The sequence below is a fragment of the Macrotis lagotis genome, chromosome 2 (genome assembly GCF_037893015.1).
Source record: "Macrotis lagotis isolate mMagLag1 chromosome 2, bilby.v1.9.chrom.fasta, whole genome shotgun sequence".
Taxonomy (NCBI): domain Eukaryota; kingdom Metazoa; phylum Chordata; class Mammalia; order Peramelemorphia; family Peramelidae; genus Macrotis; species Macrotis lagotis.
The window spans coordinates 229,481,435-229,506,897 of NC_133659.1; the positions used below are offsets into that span (position 1 = coordinate 229,481,435).

Consider the following 25,463-nt stretch of genomic DNA (forward strand, 5'->3'; position numbering starts at 1 on the left):
GATCTATATCCCAAAGACATTATTAAAAAAAGGGGAAAAAAATTACATGTTCAAAAATGTTCATAGAAGCTCTTTTCATAGTGGCAAAGAATTGGAAATTGAGGGAATGCCCATCAAATGGGAAATAGCTGAATAAATTGTGGTCTATGAATGAAATGGAATAATTGTTCTATAAAAAAAGATGAGATTTCAGAAAAATTTGGACTTACATGAATTGATAATAAGTAAAGTGATCAAAATCAGGAGAACACTGTAGACAGTAACAGTAACATTATGTGATGATCAACTATAATAGACTTATTTCTTCTCAACAATACAGTGAGCAAAGACAATTCTAAAAGACCTGTGATGAAAAATGTTATCCACATCAAGAGGAAAAAACTATGGAGTCTGAATGCGTATCAGAGCATACTATTTTCACTTTTTAAAATTAGGTTCCTTTCTCATGGTTTTTTCCTTCTGTTCTGATTCTTCTTTCACATCATGACTAATATAGAAATATGAGCATATATAATCTATATCAGATTATTTACTATTTTAGGAAGGGAAAAGGTGAGGAAGAAAATTTTATAAAAATGAATGCTGAAAACTATCTTTACATATAATTGGGAAAAAATAAATAAAATTGAATAAAAAAGAAAAAAGGGGTTATGATTATATGGTATATTCCATTGGACAAATAATTTTAATTCAGCAAGACCTAGGACCAGATTTCACCTCTAATGAATACTAGCTATGATATCATGGGCAAGTTACTTAATTTCCTTATTTGTAAAATGGGAATAATACCTATAAGCAACTACTTTACAGGACTTTTTGTAAGGCTCAAATGAGATAAAGTACCTGGAAATCTTAAAGAGTTAGATCATTTTACCTGACAATATGGCAAAGATAACAATGTAGAAAAGTCAATGATAGAGGAACTGTAGAGAGGAAAACACTATAAAAAGACTACTGGTGGCATACATACTAAGAAGATCAATTAGAAATGTCTCATTTACACCACAATTATCTATAGAAACAAAAAACTGGAAATAAAACAGATCACCATCAATTGGTAAATGGCTAAACAGACTAGAGTATACGAATATATGAATAATATATTATTACTGTGCCGGGGGTGGAGCCAAGACTGAGACAGGAGAAGAGCCTCTCTCAGGTGCTCTCTCGTTCTCTCTCCATAATAAAAACTCATAAAATAAGGACTCTAACTAAATTTTCGAGACAGAACCCACAGAGGGATCCAGTGAGGTAGTTCTCCAGACCAAGGTAACCTGAAAAATAGTGGAAAGGCTCTGCTCCACAGGGTTAGAGGGGTGGCTGCCAGAGTGAAGGAACTTCAGTCTCCTGGAGGCAGCCCCAGGGCACCTTGGAGATGCAGCTCACACCAGCGAAGGCAGTTTCCTGACCTACACCCCAGGGAGCACCGGGCACAATTTAGAAGATCAACTTGGAAGATCAGCTGGGGGGTGGGGGGGGTGGAATCTGCCAGAACAAGCATGAAGCTCAGCCCTCAGGGCACTCAGCAAGTAGCCCAGATTCAGGAAATGGAAGCAGGCAACTGAGCCTTGAGTACTCAGTATACCCAAGGCAGGGGAGTGGAGAGAGACTTCCAAGGCCTATTCTCTGTACCTGGAACAGGACTCTGGGGTACTGACCAGATTCAGATCCTGATCACAGTCTAGGCCCCCCATAGAACAGTAGGGTCCTCCCCACCTCAGCCCCGTGGCAGAGGGGGGCACTTGTGGTCATTCACAGACCAGGAAAGCAATTAGAGCTTCACACACTGAGTTCCCTGGGGGGGGGGGGGGGGGCAATAATACTCAAAAGCTCAGGAAGCACCCCAAAACTAGGCACAGGCTGGGGAAATGAATAGAGGGGGGAAAAAGAGGAATACAACTGAGAAATACATTATCTATGATCCCAAGAAAGATCAAAATACTCAATCTGAAGATGAGGAAGTACAAACTCCTGCATCTAAAGACTGCAAGAAAAATGGAAACTGGGCTCAGGCTATGACAGAGTTCAAAAAAGATTTTGAAAATCAAGTCAGGGAGATAGAAGAAAAAGTGGGAAAAGAAATGAGAGAGAGGCATGAAAAACATGAAAAAGAAGTAAGGAAATCCAAAAAAATGCTAAAGAAAGCAAAATGTTAAAAACTAGTGTAGGTCAAATGGATAAAACAGTTCAAAAAGTTATTGAAGAGAAGAAAACTTTAAAAAGCAGAATTGGCCAGATGGAAAAAGAGATAAGAAAGCTCTCTGAGGAAAACAAATTCGTCAGGTGTAGAACGGAGCTGAAGGAAGTTGCTGACTTTATGAGAAGTCAAGACACAATACTTCAAAAGCAAAAGAATGAAAAATTGGAAGAAAATGTGAAATATCTCATTGAAAAAAAAACAACTGAGGGGCGGCTAGGTGGCGCAGTGGATAGAGCACCGGCCTTGGAGTCAGGAGTATCTGGGTTCAAATCTGGCCTCAGACACTTAATAAATTACCTAGCTGTGTGGCCTTAGGCAAGCCACTTAACCCCATTTGCCTTGCAAAAAAAACCAAACTGATCTGGAAAACAGAATCAGGAAAGATAATTTAAAAATTATTGGGATACCTGAAAGTCACGATCAGGAAAAGAGCCTTGACATCATTTTTAAAGAATTCCTACAGGAAAACTGCCCAGATATCCTAGAAGCAGAGGGCAAAACAGAAATTGAGAGAATCCACTGATCTCCCCGAGAAAGAGATCTAAAAAAAAAACATCCCCTAGGAATATTATAGCCAAGTTCCAGAACTTCCAAGTCAAAGAGAAAATATTACAAGCAGTCAGGACACAATTCAAATATTGTGGAGCTGCAGTCAGGATCACATAGGACTCAGCAGCAACTACATTAAAGGCTCATAGGGCTTGGAATATAATATTCCAGAAGGCAAAATTGCTCGGAATGCAACCAAGAATCAACTACCCAGAAAAACTGAACATCCTCTTCCAGGGAAAAAGATGGACTTTCAATGAACTAGGGGAATTTCAAATGTTCCTGCTGGAATGGCCAGAGCTGAACAGAAAGTTTGATCTTCAAATACAGGACTAAGGTGAAGCATAGAGAGTGGAGGAGAAGGGGAAAATATGAGGGACTTAATGATGATGAACTACATGTATTGCTGCATAGAAAAATGATACTGATAATACTCATAAGAAACTTCTCATTTAATAGAACAGGTAGAAGGAGCTTTCATAGATGAAGCACAGGAGAGAATTGAATGTGAAGATATAATATATTGTAAAAATGGAGTCAATGGCTAAAAGGGAAATGTACGGGGAGTAAAATAAAGGAGAGGTGGAATAGGCTAAGACATTTCATATAATTTTTTTTATTACAATGAGCTATTGCAATGATATGAAAAGGGGAAGGCAAGGGGGAATGAGGGAATGTTCACTCTCATCAGAGGTGGTTCGGAGAGGAAACAGCATGTATATACTCAATGAGGTATAGACATCTAGAGTAAGAAGGAGAGAAGGGGGAACGGGGGAAGGGGGGAGGTGAGTGATGGAGGAGAGGGCAGACATGGGGGAGAGTGGTCAGATATAACACATTTTCTTTTTTACTTCTTGCAAGGGGCTGGGATTGGATGGCCTGTCTGGGACCACAGGGCCAGGTGGTTGCTGGGCCTTAGGGGTGGTATGTGGGCCTGGGGCCTCTTGGCCCCAGGGCTGGTGATCAGTCTGTTGTACAACTCAGCTACCCTATAACACATTTAAGAAGAGGGACAGAGTGAAAGGAGAAGGAAAATATAGTGTATGGTAGTGGGGAAGTACAAATGGAGGGAGCTGTGATCAGCAATGGAAAAATATGAAAGTAGCTTTTGTGATGGACTTATCATAAAGAATGTGATCCACCCATGACAGAGCTGGTGGTGTTGGAACACAGACAGAAGCACATTTATTATTATTATTATTATTATTATTATTATTATTATTATTATTATTATTATTATTATTTTTGGTTTTTTTCAGGGCAATGGGGGTTGGGCTAGCTTGCCCAGGGTCACACAGCTGGGTGATTGCTGGGTGTCTGAGGCCGGATTTGAACCCAGGTGCTTCTGGCTCCAGAGCCAGTGCTCCATCCATTGCGCCACCTAGCCACCTCTATTATTATTTTTTTATTTTAATTTTAATTTTTTTCTCTTTCCTTTACTTTATTGCTCATGAGAGTCTATATTTTTTGGGTGAAGGGGGTACTAATGTTTACTCTTAAACAAGAATATTTTAGTAATGTATAAAAAACATCATTTGTACAAAAATAAACATGGGAATAGATATGCCTTCTTTATAGGTATGGGGAGAGAAGAGAATGATTATTTGGGGCTCAAAAATTTTTTGCTCTCTTTGACAATTTTTGCTAAAAAAGGATAGGTAGAGAGAAATCTTGGGTATGAAGAGGATGCAAAACCCCAAATAATATGGATCAAAGATATGGATCAAAAAGAAACCTAAGAGATAAGGATAAAAAAAGACAGAACCAGAATTTGAACACAGGTCCTCCGACTCCAAATCAATTATCCTTCCCACTACACATCATACTATCTGCATACTTTACAAGTAATACAATTAATCAGTCACTTGGGATTTTGCTTCATTAGAGGGGAAATGGACTACTCTTGCAAAGTCTATCATACAACCAAGTAAAAGTCAAATTTCCCAAACAAATTGCCCTAGATAAAGTAACTAGGCCTTTTATCACTTCTAATGGGATTATCTTGTATTGTAAGTGGCAGTTTTCTACTTGATTTTCCCCCCAAATAAGTAAATAAACAAACAAATAAATAGATGGATGAATGAATGAATGAATGAATATGTAGCATAGAGGTACATATTCCTTCCAATTGTGAAAGTCTCACTGTATGCAACAATTATCCATATGTCCCTTAGGTCTCTCCCTTAGTGGGCAGTTTTCCTCTTGACAGTGCATGAATATCAATGGAGCAAATCATCTGTATATAATTAGCTGCCCTCACTCATAGATGACTATGTTACCTCCTTTTTAGGTCATGGATCTCTCCAGTGACATTCTTTGCAATGCTGCTCCTTTATAACTCTTTGCTGATAACGATTTAATGCACTTCTACTCATTCCCATAATACCCCTTTCCTCCACTGAACTATGGGTGACTTCTAATTCTTCAACTCTTTGAAAAAAATAAAAACTGTATCAGGAATAAAACATCTTACCATCAGGTGTCCCAACCACAAGCTCAGATGAACTGTTAGAGCTAAGAATTTCATTGTTCAATCCTTCCTTTGGTGGTGTATCTGGTATGCTAATAGCAGCTGACACTGGTTGTTTATTGCAAGACGAAGTCTTTTTTGAGGAGCTTGAGATTGGAGGAGTCCAGCGGGGCACAAATGTGATGCCCTCTTCTTCTAACTGATGCAGGTAATATTCAATGATTTCTTTCCCCTTTAAGACAAAAATCTCATTTTATGACAAGGTAAACTATCCATCTCTCAAACATTTTTTAAAACATGCTATAAAAAATGAATGCCACAAATCAAAATGCAGAAATAATATCTTAAACCATCCATTTATCTTTATTTTTAATTCTCTCTTTCTGGAAAAGACCTGTGTATTACAGGTAGCAATGTAACTTATATTCATATAGTACTTTTTAAGTTGTTTATATGTTTTATATATATTATTATTTCATTTATTACTAGGCAAGAAAATGCTATCCATTCAGGTTAGACTTGGTATCTAGAGATAATATGATATAGGACAAAGATCACAGAAATGTAGGTTCAGAGGTGCAAAGAAATTTGAACATTACCTAGTCTAAAGCCAACATTTTGTATATTAGGAAAACGAGGCACAAAAAGGTTAAGTGTTTTGCCCACAGTTATTCAGCTAGCAAATATTAAGAAGCATCAACCCCTCCCCCTGCCCCAATTACATCCAATTCTCTTGCCTGTCATGGCATCACCTCCCTGATGTCATGGTCTTCTTTGAGAACAAAGGACAAACAACAACACCATTAAGAAGGCATAATTCAAACTTAAGACTCTCTTGAATCCATGTCTAACACATTGGGACTCACAGTGCAATGGAAAGCATACTGAACTTAAATTAAAGTCAGAATTTGATTCTTAGTTCACTAGTTTAATATGTGTATAATTTTGAACAAGTCATTTAACCTCTGAAGGCCACAGTTTCGTCATCTATAAAAGAGGGATTTTGAAGAGAAGACCTCCAAAGTCCCTTTCAATTTTATTACCTATGATCCTAAAAGCTTTCCACCATATAATGTTGCCTCTAAGGAATAACTCTAGACCTAGTGGGCAGGATTCTCTTATACAACTAATTACAAACATTACTTATTGCCTTGACTTGATGTACAAGCAAACTGAAGTAAACAAGTTATAAACAAGTCTAATGGTAAATAATTTTTCACTGACAGACACACCATAAAAACAAAATTCTTTAACTTTTATGTTTTTATATATGGAATTTTAGCAGACAGGGCCTTCTAGAGAAGTAAGGATATATACTTCAGTAATCTGAGGTAAATTTGCAAAACCATCTAATAGTTTTCCAATACATTGGTTAAGGTCATACAAATGAAATCTGTTAAGTCTCCAAGCAGGTTATGAATGTCATGCTCCTTTACCAGCACTACTGGAGAATTTTCATGGGAAAGAAAATAAAATGGACTGCCTACTTCCATTAATCAGACTCTGAGCACCAAACTCTGCTACTCATCTTTTCATGATCATAAGTCTTTTAAATTCCATTACGAAGCTCATAAGGAAATTTTGAGGTTCCTAATCTAGTCCATTCTCCGACCCTCCAGAGAAAGTGCCAACTAAGACCATCTCAGAGAAATAGATTTTTTTTTTCCCTATAGAGTCCCAAGTCAAGACTTACTTTTTTAATGTTGCTGGTATACTGTTTCATTGCAATCTTTTCCACAGTGCTTTCAAAACCAAAGAAAGATTTAATATCCAGACTTGCAGACTGTTCAAAGCAGGTCCAGTCTTCATTGTCAGGGTGAACCTGCAAGCCAGGGACAAAGCATTCAAATGACCTATTTTGGCAAGCAATTAATAATATAGGCTATTCAAACTTTAGAATTCCTATTATTTCTCTTGAAACTATAGAAAAATTATAAATCCTAGTCAAAATCGTAAAAGGTCCAAATAAATTTAAAACTTTTTTTCATTAAAAAAGCCAAAGAATTATTTTGCATTTAGGTTAGAATAGAAATTGAATTCCATTCAATAAACTTATTAAGGGCATGCTATGTGTAAAGGAAAGTTCTTGAACTATCTTTTTCAGTACTAACTCAAAAGTTAAAAAATTATCCAGAGTTCCCAGGTATTCTTGGAAAGCAAGAAGGAGGTTATAATCAAAGTGGCACTTTATAGGAGAGAATTACTAGGAAAGTACAATTTTCACAACAATAATCTACTAAATACTGCATTATTATTCTAGACTAGGCTCAACCCTCTACACTAAATGGAACTCATCTACACTAAATGGAACTCATCAATAACTAAGTTTTTTTGACAGGAGAGCCGATAAAGAGAATAAGAAATAGGGGTATTTAGAAGCAAAGATGAGCTATCACATCCTTTGTAAGTAAATGGAATACTGTCATTTGCTTCTGATGATAAAAACAAAGCATACCTGGAGAAGTCAACCTGTCAAAAAAGTTGCTAGGGTCACAGAATTACAAATGCCTGTCATTCCAGATTACTCACTGTGTAACTGCAGTATTCGTTAATGATGACCCGGTTGGAAAATGTTTCATTATGAGCCTCTATATGTAAAGTCCGTTCCCGGCGATTTAATGAATTTTTCTGAACAAAGTAAACATAATCAACTCCTGCAATCTAAAAAAAAGATATAAGATTTATATTAGTGGAGTTAAAATGTAGTAGCTATTTGTATGGGGGTGAAGTGAGGAGTTGATTTTTTTTAAAGCATTTTTAAAAATAGATTTTTATTGACCACATTTGTTTCTTTTTTCAAATATTTTATTTTTTCAAATACATGTTATATTTTTCAACATTCATCCACATGCATATTTTTAAGTTACATAATTTCATTTCACTCTATATACACATTTATATTTAATGTGATTATAGATTAATTGATCAATTTGTTTTTACATCACCTAGATTTTATTCTGTGTGCCTCCCACTCCTTCATCTGAAAAAGACATTTATTATATAAAAAGGTTCAAAAAGGCAAAGGAAGAGAATTTAGCAAAATATACTAATAAAACCCTCACCCCACCAAAGATTTTGTACTGCACCTTTTACAAAGGAGGAGAGTCAACTCTCTTCTCATATCTTTTCTTTGAAGGAAGGTTTATTCTTTAGAGTCTTGCAAAATTCATTTTATGATTATAGTTGTTTCACTTTATATTACTGCAGTCACTGTGTCTATCAGTTTCCTGACTATTTCACTTTTCATCAGTTAATGTAAGTCATTCCATGCTTCTTTATATTTATCATGTTTGTCATATTTTCAGCATAATAATATATCACATTACATTCAAGAACCACAATTTGTTTAGCCTTTCCCCCATTAACAGCCATCTATTTTGTCTCCAGTTATTTGCAACAAAAAAGGAGGCTTCTATAAATATTTTAGTCCATATGGAATGTTCATTTTGTCAACAACTTCTTTGAGGTATATACTTAGGAGTAGAATCTTTGGGTCAAAGGTGATGAACATTTAGCCACCTTACTAAATTCCAAATTGCCTTCCAAAACGTTTATATTTATTCACAATGCAATAATGTACCTATCTTCCCACAATCCAATACCAACCATTCCCATTCTTTCAAATGATTGTTAACAGATACAGTTCTTTATTTGGGAGCTGTCAGTTTATATCCTTTGTCCACTTCTCTACTGGGGAATAGCTTTTGGTTTTTAATATATTTCTGTCAGTTGTTTATATATCTTAGATATCAAATTTTTGTCAGATTTGATCTAAAGATCCCAGACAATTGTCTTCCTTCTGGTTATAAATGCATTAGTGCAAAAGTTCTTAAATTTCATGTAATCAAAATTGTTAATTTTATTTTTTGTTAATTGCTTCTATCCATTGCTTGGTTAAAAATAGGTCCCCTATCCATAACTCTGAAAGGTATGTGATCTTCTTCTCTTCTAATTTTTTAATAGAATGTTCAATTAATTTCTAGATCATTTATCTATTTTTAATTTATTATAGAATTTTTTTCATTATTTTTCTTTATATTCTAGAACTTTTGTTCTTCCAAAAGAATTCCATTACTGTTTATATAGCTCTGTAAAGTTTTTGTGTGATATAGTATTAAAATTATGAATTAACATTGTCAGTAGTATAATTTTTAATCATATAAGCAATGAATATCCATCTATTTAAGTTCTTTATATCTTTATAAGCATTTTGTAATTGAAATTATAGATGAATACATGGTTAATTTTTATAAAAGTTCTACATGGTGCTGATAAATATGTATTTTCTTTAATAATACCTTTTTCTGGGCAGCTAGATAACATAGTGGATGGATCATAAGCCCTGGAGTCAGGAGGATCTGAGTTCAAATCCAGTCTCAGACATTTAATAATTAATTGCCTAGCTGTGTGACCTTGGGCAAGTCACTTAACCCCATTGTCTTGTAAAAACAAAAACAAAAATATATAAATATTTATACCTTTTTCAATAGTCTGGGTGCATCTATATCCAGTTTACAGCGTCGTTCAATGACATGAATAGCCCCATCATCACTCTTATATTCATTCACAGTGTCACTGTGTACAAACATTGGAATCAGAGGACATGTAGGAAATCTCCTTTCATAGGCCTACAAAAGGAGAAATATCTTACTAGTCTTTAAAAAACCTATGTAATTGTGCAGGGATTTCTTCAGCAGTCTAGTGAAGCCAATGATCCCTTTCTCAGAATAATGTTTTTGACCACATAAAATAAAATAGTATTACAAAGAAAACCAATTATATTGAAATATTTATCAAAATAGTTGTAAAAACAAATCCATGAACCACAAGTAAGGAATTTCTAACCAGGAACCTTTTTTATAATTAAAAAACCCCACAGTGTTTTATGGATATCTTCTGTCCTAATACCTACCCCTTTCTGGACTGAATAAACAAAACAAAACACACAAGTAGAAACATCAGGCACAGCCGCAGGCAGGGTTTCAGCATCTCTTCTCTGGCAATATCACTGCTTTTTCCATTACTCAAAATGAATTTTCTTTTTATAACTTTATTCATTTACATATTTGGAGTCAATATGTCTATTATTTTCTTGTTTCAGTTGTTTTATTCTATATTAATTTATATAGATCTTAATGTTTCTTTTTATTTTCTGGTTTCATTTTATTTTTTTTGACAAACTTATTTTAATCTTAAATACAAAATAAAAAAAAACACTGTCATGTACACAGCAAAACATGAGAGGATTCATGACATAAAGCAATAAATTTTCATTTCAAGAAAGTTTATATAATAAATACTACACACTATTATATGAAATTGTTCATCTTTTTTTTTCCTTGTAGGTTTTCTTCTGTTCTCTCCTGTGCACTATTTTTTCCCTCCACTTCCCCCTCTCCACTCCTACAATTAAGCATTGATATTTACTGTGTATATATATATACATACATATGCGTATGTAAGTATACATTTGTACACATATACACACATACTCTCATATATACAGATACATAACCCTTCAAAGAATCTCTTTCACCCTTTTATGCCCCTTCCCCACTGATCTACAAACCCTTCTATATATATACTCTTATCCTATTCCCTCACCCTCTAACCCTCCCTATCCCCTCCTCTTATTTCTTCTTCCTGAATTTAAAAGGCTTTTATATCCATATATGTACAAACATGCATGTATGTATGTATGTATGTATGTATGAATTGTTCCCTCTCTAACCCATTCCCAATAAGAGTAGGTTTCCAGAATGAGCAGCTTTCCTTCCCTATCTGTATCAATTCTTCTCACATCTCATTTGTATAAGTAAACTTTTTAAAAAATTTTTCCTACATCATTTTATTTTTAAGAATCCCATCCTACTCAGTCCTACCACATTCTTTCCTTCAAACCACTCAATTACTAATAACAATCTTGGACATATGGCTTACATTTTCACATATAGATAGTAAACCTTTTGTCCTTATTGAATCCCTGTAATTCATCTTTGAAGTTTGTCTTATATTTCTCTTGGGTTTTGTATGTCAAATTTTCTATTAAGTTCAGTTGTCTTTTTTTTTTTGGCAACAAAATCTTGAAAGTCTGGCAATTCATTAAAAATCCATTTCTTTTTTCATTTGGGATAATGTTTAACTCCATTGGGTATGATATTTTCAGCTGTAACCCTAGTTCTTTTGCTCTTCCATATGTAGTGTTTCAAGACCTGTAGTCTTTTAATGTAGCCAATGCTTGTGGTTCTGTCATATTTGAATTGTTTTTTCTTGTTGTTCTTAATATTTTTTCCTTAACCTGAGGGTTTTGGAATTATTTATGATATTACTGTCAGTTTTTCTCCTAGGATCCCTTTCAGGTAGTAATTGGTGATTTTTTTCCCTATTTTTTCTTTATCCTCTTGTTCTAACATTTCAAGACAAATTTCTACTATTATTGTACCAAGATTCTTTTTTTATTGCTGCTTTCAGGAAACAATAAAAGTATGATTATTTTTATGTTTTGATTTCTCCAGATTGAATGTTTTTATTAGGGGTTTCACATTCTCTTCCATTTTCTCTCTCTCTCTCTCTCTCTCTGCACACACACACACACACACACACACACACACACACACACACATCACACACACACACACACACGCTTTATTATTTCTTGATCTGATAACTTCACTGACTTCTCCTTGCCCAATTCTAATTTTCAAATGGTCATTTTCTTCCTTAAATCTCTGAATCTCCTTTTCCAGTTGGTTTATTTTCTTTTCATAATCTTCTTGTTTTCTTGGATAGTTCTTACCTTTTTTTTTAAGTTTTTCCTCATTATCTCTGATTTGATTTTTAAAGTCTTTTTTAAATTCTTCTATGAATTCTTTTTGATCAGGCAGCCATTTGACATTATTCTTTGGGGTAGGAGAGATTTTTTTTTTTGCTTTAGTATCTTCCTCTGAAAGGTTCTTTCTCCTTTATCGACTCATTTTCAAACTATTTTTTAACTTTATATTTTTTCTTTCTTTTTCATGGGTTTTTTACCTTACTTCTGATTCTACTTTCTCAACAAGACTAATATGGAAATATTTCTAAACATGACTGTACATGTACAATCTATATCAAATGTTTGCTTCCAAGAGGAAGGAGGAAAGGGAGGGTTGAAATGTGGAACTCAAAAGTTTGCAAAAGTATGAATGTTGACAACTATCTTTGTGTGTAACTGAAGAAATAAAAGAGAAAAAAAGAAATGATACAATGAACATAGCACAGAATCACATGAATTGATGCTGAGTGAAGTCAGCAAGAAGAGACAAAAAACTCAATATACCCAAAGTAAGAGCAAAAAAAAAATTAAGTGTATGTAACAAAATGATAAAGATCAAATACAACATGAAGAGATGGTAAGATACTCCAAACCTTCCCTTTGTGGAGGAGGGAAATCCATAGGTGTTACACATTGCACATACTTATGTTTTCAGACTTTTTCAATGTTATAATGATTTTCCTTCCTTATTTGTCTTTAAAATATATTATTATAAGAGATGACTCTCTGGGAAGGGCATACTATGGATAACTGATGCAAAAAACCCAGAAGACATGAATAAATATTTAATTTAAAAAAAAAAGAAAGAATTTTCACATGGGGCAGATATTAACAGCTCCTATTTCCTGCCTTCTGACCTAGTTTCCAGACTTCCTCAGTCATCTTCCCTGCTGTAATGCAAACCATTTGAAGTCTTGATAGATACAACAATAATACCTACAATGAAATTAGGCATTAGGGAAGGAAACTGAATCACCTAAAATCATCCACCAGCGTCAGTGAACTTCTCCCCATTCATTAATATTTTTTACCTAGACTCATTCCTCAATATATTGTTATACATTCTTGCTCTTTTATTCTCCCATCCAATAATATTGAATATGATGCTGCTCCTTAACAAACCTCAATCTTGTCCCCCCTCACCTCCCACTCCAGATCTCCACATTCAGAATATGAAGTGTACACCGAAGGAAAGTATGCATTATATAAGATCTCTCTAAGACAGAAAACCAATTTTGAAAAATTTGCTATAATCTTCCAATTCTATTTTGTATTATTTAACATTTCTGATGTCTCAATAGTAAAACTTTTTGGATCTAACAATTGAAACTTATCTCTAAGAGTAAACTCATGTTTTGGGTAATTATGTAAATAATTATATGTATTTCCACCCACAGTCCTACGCCCACTGTTCTTTCAAAAGAGATGGGGGGGGGTGTTAGCCTGTAATTTGGGAACTTGATAATAGTTCTTAACTTTAAAGCATATATAATTTTGATGTATTTAAAAGTGATAACTTTGCTGTGAAGAAAACCACATTTTAGTAAAGCTGTCAGCCTGAAATTTAATGGTTATAATGCTTCATTCTGCTAGGCAGATCCTGTTAAAAGCACCATCAATTAGGGAAGTGTTGCTTAAAAGCAAACTGTATGTACTCAGATCCAAATTTAGTCAACTAAATATACCAGGCTCCTTACTTTTGGTAGGATTATCAGTCATTTACTAGGAGACAGCAGTGAACTACATACAATACTGTCCTAAACCTTAATACAATCAAGTTCATAATGTTTGTAAATGGAAATAAATAATATTCAAAACATCTGCAGAACATTGTAGAAGAACTAGAATTGTTTTCAGATTACTGCTTTTTTTCTAAGATCCTGTTTAATGATTTGTTATTAAATCAAAAAAAAATATTATGTGTGCTGAAATACTAAGCACTGTGCCAAAGACTGGGGAGAAATTGGAGGGTAGGAATGCAAAAATTGGGTAGTCTTCTAAAGTTTATTATCTACTTGGGAAGACAAAACAAAAATTTTTGAAAGTTGTATAGTAATAAAAGAGTTAAACAGGTTCAAGATAAAATAGAACTTCTTTCACAAGCTAAAATATTAATTTTGAAAACGTGGTAGAGTACAAGATTTAGAATATAAAGACTGTATGACTATGTCTCAGTTTTGTCATTTAGAAAACAAAGGGGACTAGACTTCCCTCCCAGTTCTAAATCTATTATTCTATTGAAATGAAAAGATCACATAAAACTGTATATACCTGTCGAAGTTGAAATTTAGAAAAGCTAAGTATTTTGGGGTGATGGTAGGGAACTCCAGATAGTTAAGAGAATAGGATTTAATTAAAAGCAAACAAAAATTCAATCCAAGCCTACTAAAAAGAAGACACTGTAGGGGCAGCTAGATGGCGCAGTGGATAGTACAGCAGTAAATGACCTTTGAGTCAGAAGGACCTAAGTTCAGATCCAGCCTCAGACACTTGATATTTCCTAGGGCAAGTCACTTAAGCCCAATTTGTCAAAAATCATAAAAGGAAGAAGACTATTGGCAGGCAAGTGGTTTTATTTTATTTCAAGGTTTAGTAAAAGACTTGATTTAGTGTTCAATATATACAGGGGGTGAGCGTGGGAGAGAGAATATTGAGGAAAAATTGATGAAAAAACTATTTTTATTGTTATTTTATTAGTTACAGATAAATTGGAGAAAGAAAGTGATTAAGAAAGAGTAAAACAGTAAGAATGCAATTATAAGGGGCGGCTAGGTGATGCAGTGGATAGAGCAGCGGCCCTAGAGTCAGGAGTACTTGAGTTCAAATCCAGCCTCAGACACTTAATAATTACCTAGCTATGTGGCCTTGGGCAAGTCACTTAACCCCATTGCCTTGTAAAAACTAAAAAAAAAAAAAAAAAAAGCAATTATAAGAGTTCAGGTGAGTGGCAATAATGGCCTAAACTAGATTCTTAGAATCATGTGTGGTGAGAAGAGAAAAGAGATAGAATATGGAGGTAGATAAGACAAGAATTAACAACTCACTAGATACAGGAAAAAAGATAAAGAGTCAAAAGTTGACTTTGAAGATACAAATCTGGGTGACTGCAGTCATCAGGAAAGGCCTAAAGTAAGTGGCATTTGAGTCTTGAAAAAAATCAGGAGGTAAAGGTTGAACATTCCAGGTACAGGGGTCAGTGAAAAGTTGTTAAGTGTCATATGCAAGGAATAGCAGGGTGGCCAAGAACACTGGATTACAGAACATATGGAAGAAAGAAGAAAGCAAGAATTTAAAGTATCTCCTATACTATGTGCCAGGTACTGTGTTAAACACTTAACAAATATCTCATTTGATATACTGGGGGTGGAGGAAGTAAAGTGTAAGATAGTTAAGGACAGTTAAGGAAGAGGCCAGGTGTTGAAGTGCTTTAAAAGGCTTCATATTTGATCCTAGAGGGGAGACAATTTGATCCCTAGGAAGGGAGACAATGGGAATTACTGAGATGAAGCTAGAAAGCTACATGAAAGTATAAGAGATGTTGTGAAGGTAGAAATTACAAGACTTGGTAACAGACTAGATATTATATGGGATGAATTTGAGTATAGAGTCAATGATACTAAGATAATAAAGTGAACCTATCTAGAAGAAGAACAAGGTAATAAATATCTGCAGATATGATAAGAAGGATCAGTATAAGAAAATGCCATGGATTTGGCAATTAAAAGATCACCGGTAGGGGTGGCTAGGTGGCACAGTGGATAGCACTGGCCCTGGAGTCAGGAGTACCTGAGTTCAAATCTGGCATCAGACACTTAATAATTACTTAGCTGTGTGGCCTTGGGCAAGCCACTTAACCCCATTTGCCTTACAAAAAAATCTTAAAAAAAAAAGATCACTGGTAACTTTGAACAGTGCAGTTTCACTGGATGATGAGGCTGGAAGTCTAACTGCAGAGAATTTAGAAGCAAAAAAGAGTAAGTGGAGACACCAAATGTAAACAGTTTTCTCAAGAAGTTTAGTCACAAAGAGAAAGAAACAGAAGATATTGATTAGTGGGAAAGGTCAGATCATGTGAGGATTTTTTTTTTAAGCATAAGGAGACTCTTAGGGAGCAGAATAGAATTCCAATAGCTAGAAGGAATAGGGATAACAGGAAGTTGATCTGATGGAGAATATGGAATGGAATGTGATCAAGGATGCACATAAAGGAATTGGCCTTAACAAGGATAAAGGCCACCTCTTCAAGTGAGACAGGGATGAAGGAAGAAATAGGAAGAGAAAATATCTTAGTGAAGTAAAATGAGGAAAGAGGGAGCTCTCAGAAACATGCCTCAATATTTTCAGTGAAGTATGAAAAGCATGAAGCATTTTAATTACTGATATGTAAAATGACAGCAAAACAATCTAATGTTGTACCTTATCTTCTTGCCCAGTTTCCTACCCATAGAGATGAATGATATCATAAGGTAAAATTATTTTTCCATGCAAAATAGTCATGGTGGTTAAATGTAAAAATACTCATATCCCCTGGAAGTTAAATGTAAAAATACATTCTAATCCTCTGTCTACTTTTATGTATAGAGATATCCAAGTACTTTAGCTGAAATATGTGATGGAGGCACAGTATACTGGGGCAGGGGGAGAAAGGGCAGGGAAAAAAGGCAGAAGGGAAAAGACTTTTTATTATCTTGGTTCAGATTATGCAGCATCTAAGTGACAGTTCACTTATGATCTCAGATACTCGTTATATGACTCTGGGCAAGTCATTAATTTCTAATCTGCAAAATAATAACAGCACCTACCTCCCAAAGTTGTTGTGAGAATAAAATGAAATAAAACTTATACAATATTTAAAAAATTCTAAAACACTATATAAATGCTAGCAAGTATTATTATTCTCATTCATAAAGCAATAATACATTCAGTCAATTGAGAAACAGCTATGTACTTCAAATTATGCACTATCTTGAATAGATCAGATTAATGGAGTTTCACTATAATTTATACCATAAGACTTGAATTCATTGAAAAAAATCTAAGCAATTTACTTAAGAATGTAAAACATTCAGCATGTAAATGTGATATACTTGCATTAGCATTTTCTTTTTGATAGTAAATGAAAAAGTATGCAAAACAAACATTTTAGTATTAAAGGCCCCTCCAGAATAACTGGGTCCAAATGAATGCAAAACAGACTGTGAATATTCTAACATTAGGACAAATGTCTTAATTCCTTTTCCCATTTAATCACAGAAAGGAATTATCAAACATATGAACTAAATCCTATATTTAAACCAGCTAACTTAGTCATCCATCTTCTGTTTAATGCACAAAACAGCTGTTTGATCTTTCTTTTCATTTAGAAGGACCAATAAGAGATACTCATCATAAACAAGCTCAAGACAAGATGTGCATGTCAGAATTTTGATAATCCCAAAGGTAACATTTTTCCAAAGATTAAGAAAATCACACGTAATTATATTCTTTGTATCGTCCCAAACCCAAGATTAAATTGCTAAGAACACTTCAAACTAAAAACTCATTTAATACTCTTTCCAAAGACATTTTTCTAGATCTGCTAACAAGTTAACCAAATAAAAGTGTTTGATCTACTTTAAAAAAGCTTCCATAATTACCAAGTGAAGGATATCTATCTAATAGCATTATTTTAAAAGACAAAACAAGCTAATCAAACAACTTAAAGAGTTCTCTAAAATGTGACTAAAAGATAATTTAGAAGGTAAAGACAATACATGTGCAGTTTACAAATCACACATTCTATTATCAGGAAAACGTTACCATATTCTTTTTAACCACACGACAAAGTTAAGATTTACCAGATAATAACATCACTTAGTTTATGAACTATAGCTTTAACCACTATTATGAGAGCACCTAACTACTTTGATGAAAGTTGTATGTAATGTTAATTAGCAACACTAGCAGAATAACAAGACATGGTACAAAGTCTTCATCTCTGAATCAGAAATAAAAGCTCAACTTTCATCTTTGACATAAATTGGCTATGCAACCCTAGGCAAGTCACTAAATCCCTCAGTATTCTAGACAACTCTCTTAAAACTAAATTGCAAAACAGTTACAATCTGAATTGGTAGAGAGCATTTCTTTACCAGGAGCTTCCTATGCCAATGAAATCTTAAGAATGGAGCAAAAAAAAATTTCCCCAAATTTAAAAGAAAAAATACTACAGAAGAGAAAGGAGACATGTAGGGTAAGAAAACAAATTCAGAGCCCTATCCCTAGTGTCTTCAAGGGGTAGAGAAAGAGGGCCTGGAAAATTTTTGGTTTATTTTTTCCGTTTTGATGGTTGTAAGAGAGGAAAGAAATGTGAAGGGAAAGAAAACCTGCTAGAGAACAAAGAGAAAAGAAATTATTGCCTTAAATAATTGTGGTGTATGAAAAGATTATATAACATGGAAGCAGAGATGGGAATTATGCATATCTCAAAGATTACTGGGATAACCTCATTTTAATTTGAACAGTTAAAAGGAAGCTGAATTGTTATTCCTGAACACATATTCTCCTGACCTTCCAAAATACACTGAACTCATTAAATTTAACAAGGAAACAGTTGTAAACAGGGTAAAGGTGGGGTTTAAGAGTACAAAATTGACTTCGGGCAAAAATAGAAAGGAAAACAATTCCAGTTTAAGAAAATAGAATGTGAAGAGGGATCTAAAATGAAAGAAACTAAGGGGAAAATCCTGTAATCTGGCTCTGAGTGACAAGGACAAAGGAAAAGGAATAGAGGTTGCTTCAATTACAATACACTACTGGGGTTTTTTTTGTTTTTGTTTTTTTTTAGATTTTTGCAAGGCAAATGGGGTTAAGTGGCTTACCCAAGGCCACACAGCTAGGTAATTATTAAGTGTCTGAGACTGGATTTGAACCCAGGTACTCCTGACTCCAGGGCCAGTGCTTTATCCACTGTGCCACCTAGCCGCCCCACTACGCCACCTAGCTGCCCTACAATACACTACCATTAAGGATACTACATTCCTTTTTCAAACTTGTTCTTCTAAAAGAGGAAAAAACTTCAGAGGATAGAATATAAAGAAATACAAAATTAACAATCATAATCATATTTGAAAATGAAATACTCATAAAAGATAAGTTGGTAAGATATTATAAAGTTGATAAGATAGCAGAATCCAACAATATCATGGTTTACAAGAAAAGCCCTAGAATCATTGAGACTTACAGAATAAAGATAAAGGGCTGGTAAATCCATTATACTTCAGCTGAATTAAGGGAAAAAAGCAAGATTAGCAATCATGACCAACAGGGAGACTATATTATATTTAAAGGAATCATAAACCATGAATTAGTGTATGTACTGAATAACATAGCATTTGAACAACCAAAGTAAAATTATATAGACTTAACAACAACAAAACCTACCATGCCAAATCTAACAAGATAAAAGAGATGGAAATTAATAATACCCTAAATAGAATTTTAGAAAAGCTAGATACAATAGATTCCTAACAACTACTGAATAGGAACACACACATATATACACACACACATTCTGTGCATGGTACTATTGTAGAAACTACTTATATAAATGAACATAAAAACCTTAAGAGCAAACAGAAAACCAGAACATTATAAAAGTATCCAATAAAGGCCTGTAAGAGAAAGAACTAAAATTTAAATGGAGACTAAATAATCTACTCCTGAAAGAACTGATGGGTCAAGAACCATAAGTAATATAATCAGAGAATGTGAGACAACATATCCAAACTTCTGGGAAAGAGCCAAATGAGTCTTCAGAGTTTCTCCCAATTCTCTTAACTCTAAACACTTCCACCAACAAAAGAGAGAACAGATCAGTGAATTTTGGTATAGCAAGAAAAGGAAGGGTATAAACAAACATTTAATTAGCATTTTTCCAGCAGAGATTTCTGGGCTACATGAGATGTAAGATAGAGGTCTCTAATTCATGAACTCTCAAATCTCTCCCAAAAAAATGATAAAGCAACTTCAGTTATCTCCATGATGCAGGACTAGATTATCCCAGTCTTACAACAGAACCCCACCCATTCTGCAGCACCCCTTCCCTCTTCCTATGCCATAGAAACCCCAGCTCCAGGATACAAATATCTGTCCAGTCTACACCAAATAGCCAGGAGGCAACAGTTCCTCAAAAGTAAAAGCCAGCCAGAAGCCACAACTCAATAGCAATAGCTCAGCAATGCTCCAAGTCAGAGAACTAAGGAATAGAGGAAGCTGAAAAGGGCATCAGGATAAGATACCAAGGACAGAATACCAACATTTGTGTGGGAATTGTGCAGCATTCTACCAAGCCTGAGGAAAAGACCAGTATTAATCACCCAAAAGTCAATTGGGGCAGAGGTCTAGGCTTATGAACCCTTCAAGAACTACTTAGCATGGGAATAAGCTAAGACTCTTTTTGAGACTCAACCACAGAGAAGAAACATCAGAAAAGAGTGACAGGGAAAATAAAGGTGAAAGAAAAAACTGAAATTACCAAAGATTTTAGGAAGGAAAAAATTCAAAGACCTTGAATATAAACAAATGAAACAATAGGAAAAACAGTAACAACATAAGGAAATCTAGCCTTAATAACTAGAAAAAGAGTTCAGGTATCTATGAATAAATACTGCAAAACAAAGAAAACACGTGATGAGCTGATGTTAAGATCTTGTAGAGTTTGAGAACTTAAAACTACAACATTTCTGAACAGTTCTAAAGAGAAATGAGAATTACAAAAGCAGAATTTATGACCTACAGAACAAAAGATACAAAAAGAACAGGAAGAATAAAAAGAATGGAATCTGTAAAGCTTAAGTTACACCAAAGAAACAAAAGAGAAAATGACAGATTGAGAATGTAAGGATAAAGAGGTAAACAACAACCTAGAATAAAAGCAGAAAAACAGTCACATTAAAATAAAATATGCTTACAACATAATGATTTTCAAAAAAACAGGATGAGTAGAGACAAAGTATTATAAAAGCACAACAGGACAAACAATTTTAACACAATAATGTAAGAAATAATAGAAGAGAATTTCTAAATATAGAAAATGAAATTCCAAAGAAAAGAATTCACAGTTGGCTTTCAGTAAAACAGCAACAAAAACAAAAACAAGGTTACAGACTCCAGAACAAGTTTTGCAAGCAATCTCAGGGAAAAGACCTGACCACTCGAAAAAAAAACTATTTTATTTAGCACCTACTTGGTGTCAAACAACCATAAAAAAGAACTTTACAAGTATTATTTCATTTGATCCTTACAATAGCCCTGTGAGGTGTTATTATCCACCCCCCACCCCATACACACACTTTACAATTTAGGAAACTGAAGCAAACAGAGCTTACACGACTTGCCAGTGTGTAGGGCCTGATTTCAATTCAACTCTTCCATTCCAGAATCAGATGAATTTAGAAAAATAAATCAAATAACTTCACTAAAACACCAAAACAGAAATTCAGAAAATCAAGGAATTAAAAAAATTTGGAGCAAAATTAATAAATTAGTTTGAATTTGAATTGTATACTGTTTTAATTAATTCACCTGATATTAAAAAAAGGAAAACCAAATTATCAGTACTGAAAAAAGAATGCACAACAAATGAAGATGAAATAATTAATTTAAAATATATTCCTCAATGCCATGCCAATTGATAAGTTCAATGATATAATTAAATATTTTTTAAATTTTATACAAGCTTTCAGATATATCCATCAGTTGATGACAAGTTATGATACACACGATAAAAAAGTACTTTTATTTATTTTTTTCTATTTAAATATTTTTATTTGCTTTTCTAACAACATGCGACGATAGTTTTCGACAATCTTTTTTTTTCAAGATTTTGAGTTTTACATTTTTCTCTCTCCCTGATAGAAAGCAATCTAATATAGGTTCTACATGTGCAATTATGCTAAAAATAGATCCATATGAATCATATTGTGAAAGAAGAATCAAATCCAAATGGAAGAAAAAAACAAAAAAATGACATAATACATAAGACAACTTTTAAAAATAGAAGATAATAAGCTTTGGTCTACATTTAAACTCCACAGTTCCCTGTCTGGATATGGATAGTATTTTCCATGACAAATCTTTTAGAATTGTCTTTGATTATTGTACTGCTGAAATGAATAAGTCCATCACCTAATGTTGTTGGTGTGTATAATGTTCTCCCATTTCTGCTCATTTCACTTATCATCAGTTCTTTCCAGACTTTTCTGAAGTACTGTCTCTCATGATTTCTTATAGAACAATAGTGTTCCATCACATTCAATTACCACAGTTTGTTCAGCCATTCCTCAATTGATAGGCATCCCCTCAATATCCAATTCTTTGCTGCTATGAATATATATAACTAAATATTTATAGAAATACAAAATACCTAGATTTACAGAACAAGAAAGTAAAGATTGAAAAAACCCTTTTTTAAAAAAATGGGCAAACAATTCATAAATCAACTCTCAAAGAAAAATACCTTAAGACCAGAACAATTACACAGCAAATACATACCATACAAGGCATAAACTATTTGCTAAAATAGAAAGAGATCCTAACAAATTCCTTCTATATATCAAATACTGTCTTGAAACCTAAACCCAAGCAAGTGAAAGAAGAGCTAACTCTATAGACCAAATGACAGCATTTCAAATACTCGATACTATCAAAGAATCAAAATAAATGCTTATTTCCCCCCTGCTCTTTCCACAGATGAGAGATAATAATCCAATTTTTATTTATACTAATATACTTAATTGTTTTTAATATCAAACAAAGTTTAGGAGAACAGATGGAGGTTCTTAAGGCCTTGCATCTCTTGCTGTGCCTGAAATTGAACTCACTGCTGTTCCACTAACAAAATACTCATCTCCCAATTCCTGACATTTCCTATTCATGTATAGGGTCGACTTTAAAAGTTTTATGTAAAGAGAAAAAGAATAATAGAAAAATAAAATAATTAAGATAACAAATGAACAAATCACAAAACATACCTCTTAAACAACAAGCTAGTAGAAAGAGGAGATTAGAGAGATAATCCTTTGAAGAATTTCTGCACAATACTTAAGAGACATTAACCTTCCAGTGGTGTCAGATTTACTTGTCATAAAACAAGGAGGATAAGGCCAACTCACAATCCCCATGGACACAACAGTTTCTAGTTCCAAACCACCTGTTCCTTCCATTCCAGTGCCAAAGATAAACAGCTGCAACCCCATAGTACTATCACCATTGTTGGTCCCAAATTGTTGTCACTGCCACTTCAGTAGAAGCTCCCTGAACAGTCAGCTCTCAAAGCTGTGTAATTTCACCCAGTTCAAATCTCAAAGCACACAATTCTTTAAGTATATAGGCATGTCTTATTTTATTACACTTCACAGATAAGGTTTTTTTTAATAAATTGAAGATTTGTGGCAATCCTGTGCCGAGTAAGTCTTATCAGCGTCACTTTTCCAAGCAGAATGTGTTTCTGTGTTACATTTTTGGTAATTCAAGCAATATTCAAACTTTTTCATTATTATTATTATTATTACTATATCTATAATGGTGTTCTGAAGTTACTGATTTTGATGCTACTATTATCATCAAGGCACCACAAATTAGACCCATATAAGATAGGGAATTTATAAATGTTATTTGTGTTCTGTTTGTTCCACCCTTGGCCTCTCTCCCTCTCCTCAAATCTTCTATTCCCTGAGACACAACAATATTGAAAATGAGCCAATTAAAAATCCTACAATGGTCTCTGAATATTCAAGTGAAAAGAAGAGTCAGTCAGTGCAGCAAACTTCATTTGTTATCTTATTTTAAGAAACTGCCACTGCCATGCAACCTCAGCAACAACCAACCATTCTGATCAGTCAGCAAGACCCTTCACAAGCAAAAAGATTGTAACTGGATGAAGACTCAGATGATGTTTAGAATTTTTAATGTTTAGTAACAAGGTATTTTTTTAATTGAGGTATGTACATTTTTTGGCTTAACATTATTGTACACTTAGACTGCAGACTAGTATAAACTATATAACTTTTATATGCACTGGGAAACAAAAGATTTGTGGCTTGCTTTATAGTGGTGGTAGTGTTTTTGTCATTCCTCTTGCTGTTCATGACCTTTGAAGACTGGAGGGGGTTTGTCATTTCCTTCTCCTACTCCTCTTACAGAAGAGGAATTGAAGCAATCAGGATTGAGTGATTTTCCTGGTGATACAGCTAGCATGTATTTGAGGCCAGATTTTAACTTATAAAGATGAATCTTCCTGACTAGAGCCCCAGAATTCTATCCACTATACTCAACCTTAATGCCCCATCTCTCAGGTATACCTGTATTTATCAGGTGCTCAACTAAAGGAGTCAAGATCACACCTTTCCCAAACAGTGGAAGGGTGACTATAAATAGCTGTAACATTATCAGTTTAAGATAATTATTATTAACAATTTAATGTGACAGAAGGTAAATGAGAAGTCTGGTGATTGTAGTTTTGGTCTGCTTTCTGGCACATATTTGATCTATGTTTAAGGCCTTGGGCAAATTCCTTAAGTCAAGTCAACAAACATTTGTTAAACACTTATCTTACACAGGCTCAATTATTAAGTGTTGGAGATACAAATAACAAAAAAAATAGAGGTAAACTCTCAAGTTCAAGGAACTCAGGCTTGATTATTAAGTGTTGGGGATACAAATAAAAAAAATAGAGGTAAACTCTCAAGTTCAAGGAGCTGACATTGTAATAGCAAACCAATTCAAATCCAAGGAATAGTGAGAAATGCCACCTTGAGAAGAATAAAAACAGTCGACTTCAGGGTCTTCCTTAAAGTGGAGGTTTTGGGAGGGCTGCAGGGGAAAGGGCAAACAGGACTGCAATGTCTGAAGTTAAGGAATTGAGTGAGCTTCCAGTTGCAGTTCTCTAGGTCTCATCTTGTTCTCATCTATCAAAGAGATTAAGATCCTTTCAAATTCAGTCTCCAGTATCAAAATGGCAGTTTTCTAAATGGCTGGATCAGGGGTCCAAAGAGGTCAAAGACAAGAGGCAAGGACACATATTAAAAAAAAAAATTAGCAGCATTTTTAGATGTAGTAAAGAAATGGAAATAAAAGTTTAATCTGTAGCCTAAAACTGAATGGCTGAACAAAACTGCAACCTCTGAATGTAATGAAATAATACTGTACTATAAGAAATCTTAAAAAGGAAAGTCAGAAAAATATGGGAGAATTTTCAGGAATTGCTGCAAGAATAAAATGAACCAAACCAGAAAAACAATTTACACAATGACCAGAATATTGAAAAGAAAGCAACTGTGAAATCTGATCAACACAATGACCAATGTTATTATTTGCCTAAGCACACAAATGGAAAGAACCATGGAAAACTAAAGCAAAGAAAGAAAATAAACCAATATCATTAATGAATACTG

At 34.1% G+C, this 25,463-nt stretch overlaps 1 protein-coding gene across 3 annotated transcripts in view; it reads right to left on the reverse strand.

The window, feature by feature from the left end:
* SEC14L1 (SEC14 like lipid binding 1) overlaps positions 1-25,463 on the reverse strand; it is a 104,356-nt gene that overhangs the window by 43,860 nt on the left and 35,033 nt on the right. For all 3 annotated transcript variants that reach the window (XM_074225082.1, XM_074225081.1, XM_074225083.1), the window contains exons 3-6: positions 9,698-9,847; positions 7,749-7,880; positions 6,913-7,041; positions 5,223-5,451 (exon numbers count right to left, since the gene is read on the reverse strand). In XM_074225082.1, coding sequence (XP_074081183.1) covers positions 5,223-5,451; positions 6,913-7,041; positions 7,749-7,880; positions 9,698-9,808 — 601 coding nt within the window. In that variant the 5' untranslated portion in view covers positions 9,809-9,847. The remainder of the gene's footprint in view (positions 1-5,222; positions 5,452-6,912; positions 7,042-7,748; positions 7,881-9,697; positions 9,848-25,463) is intronic.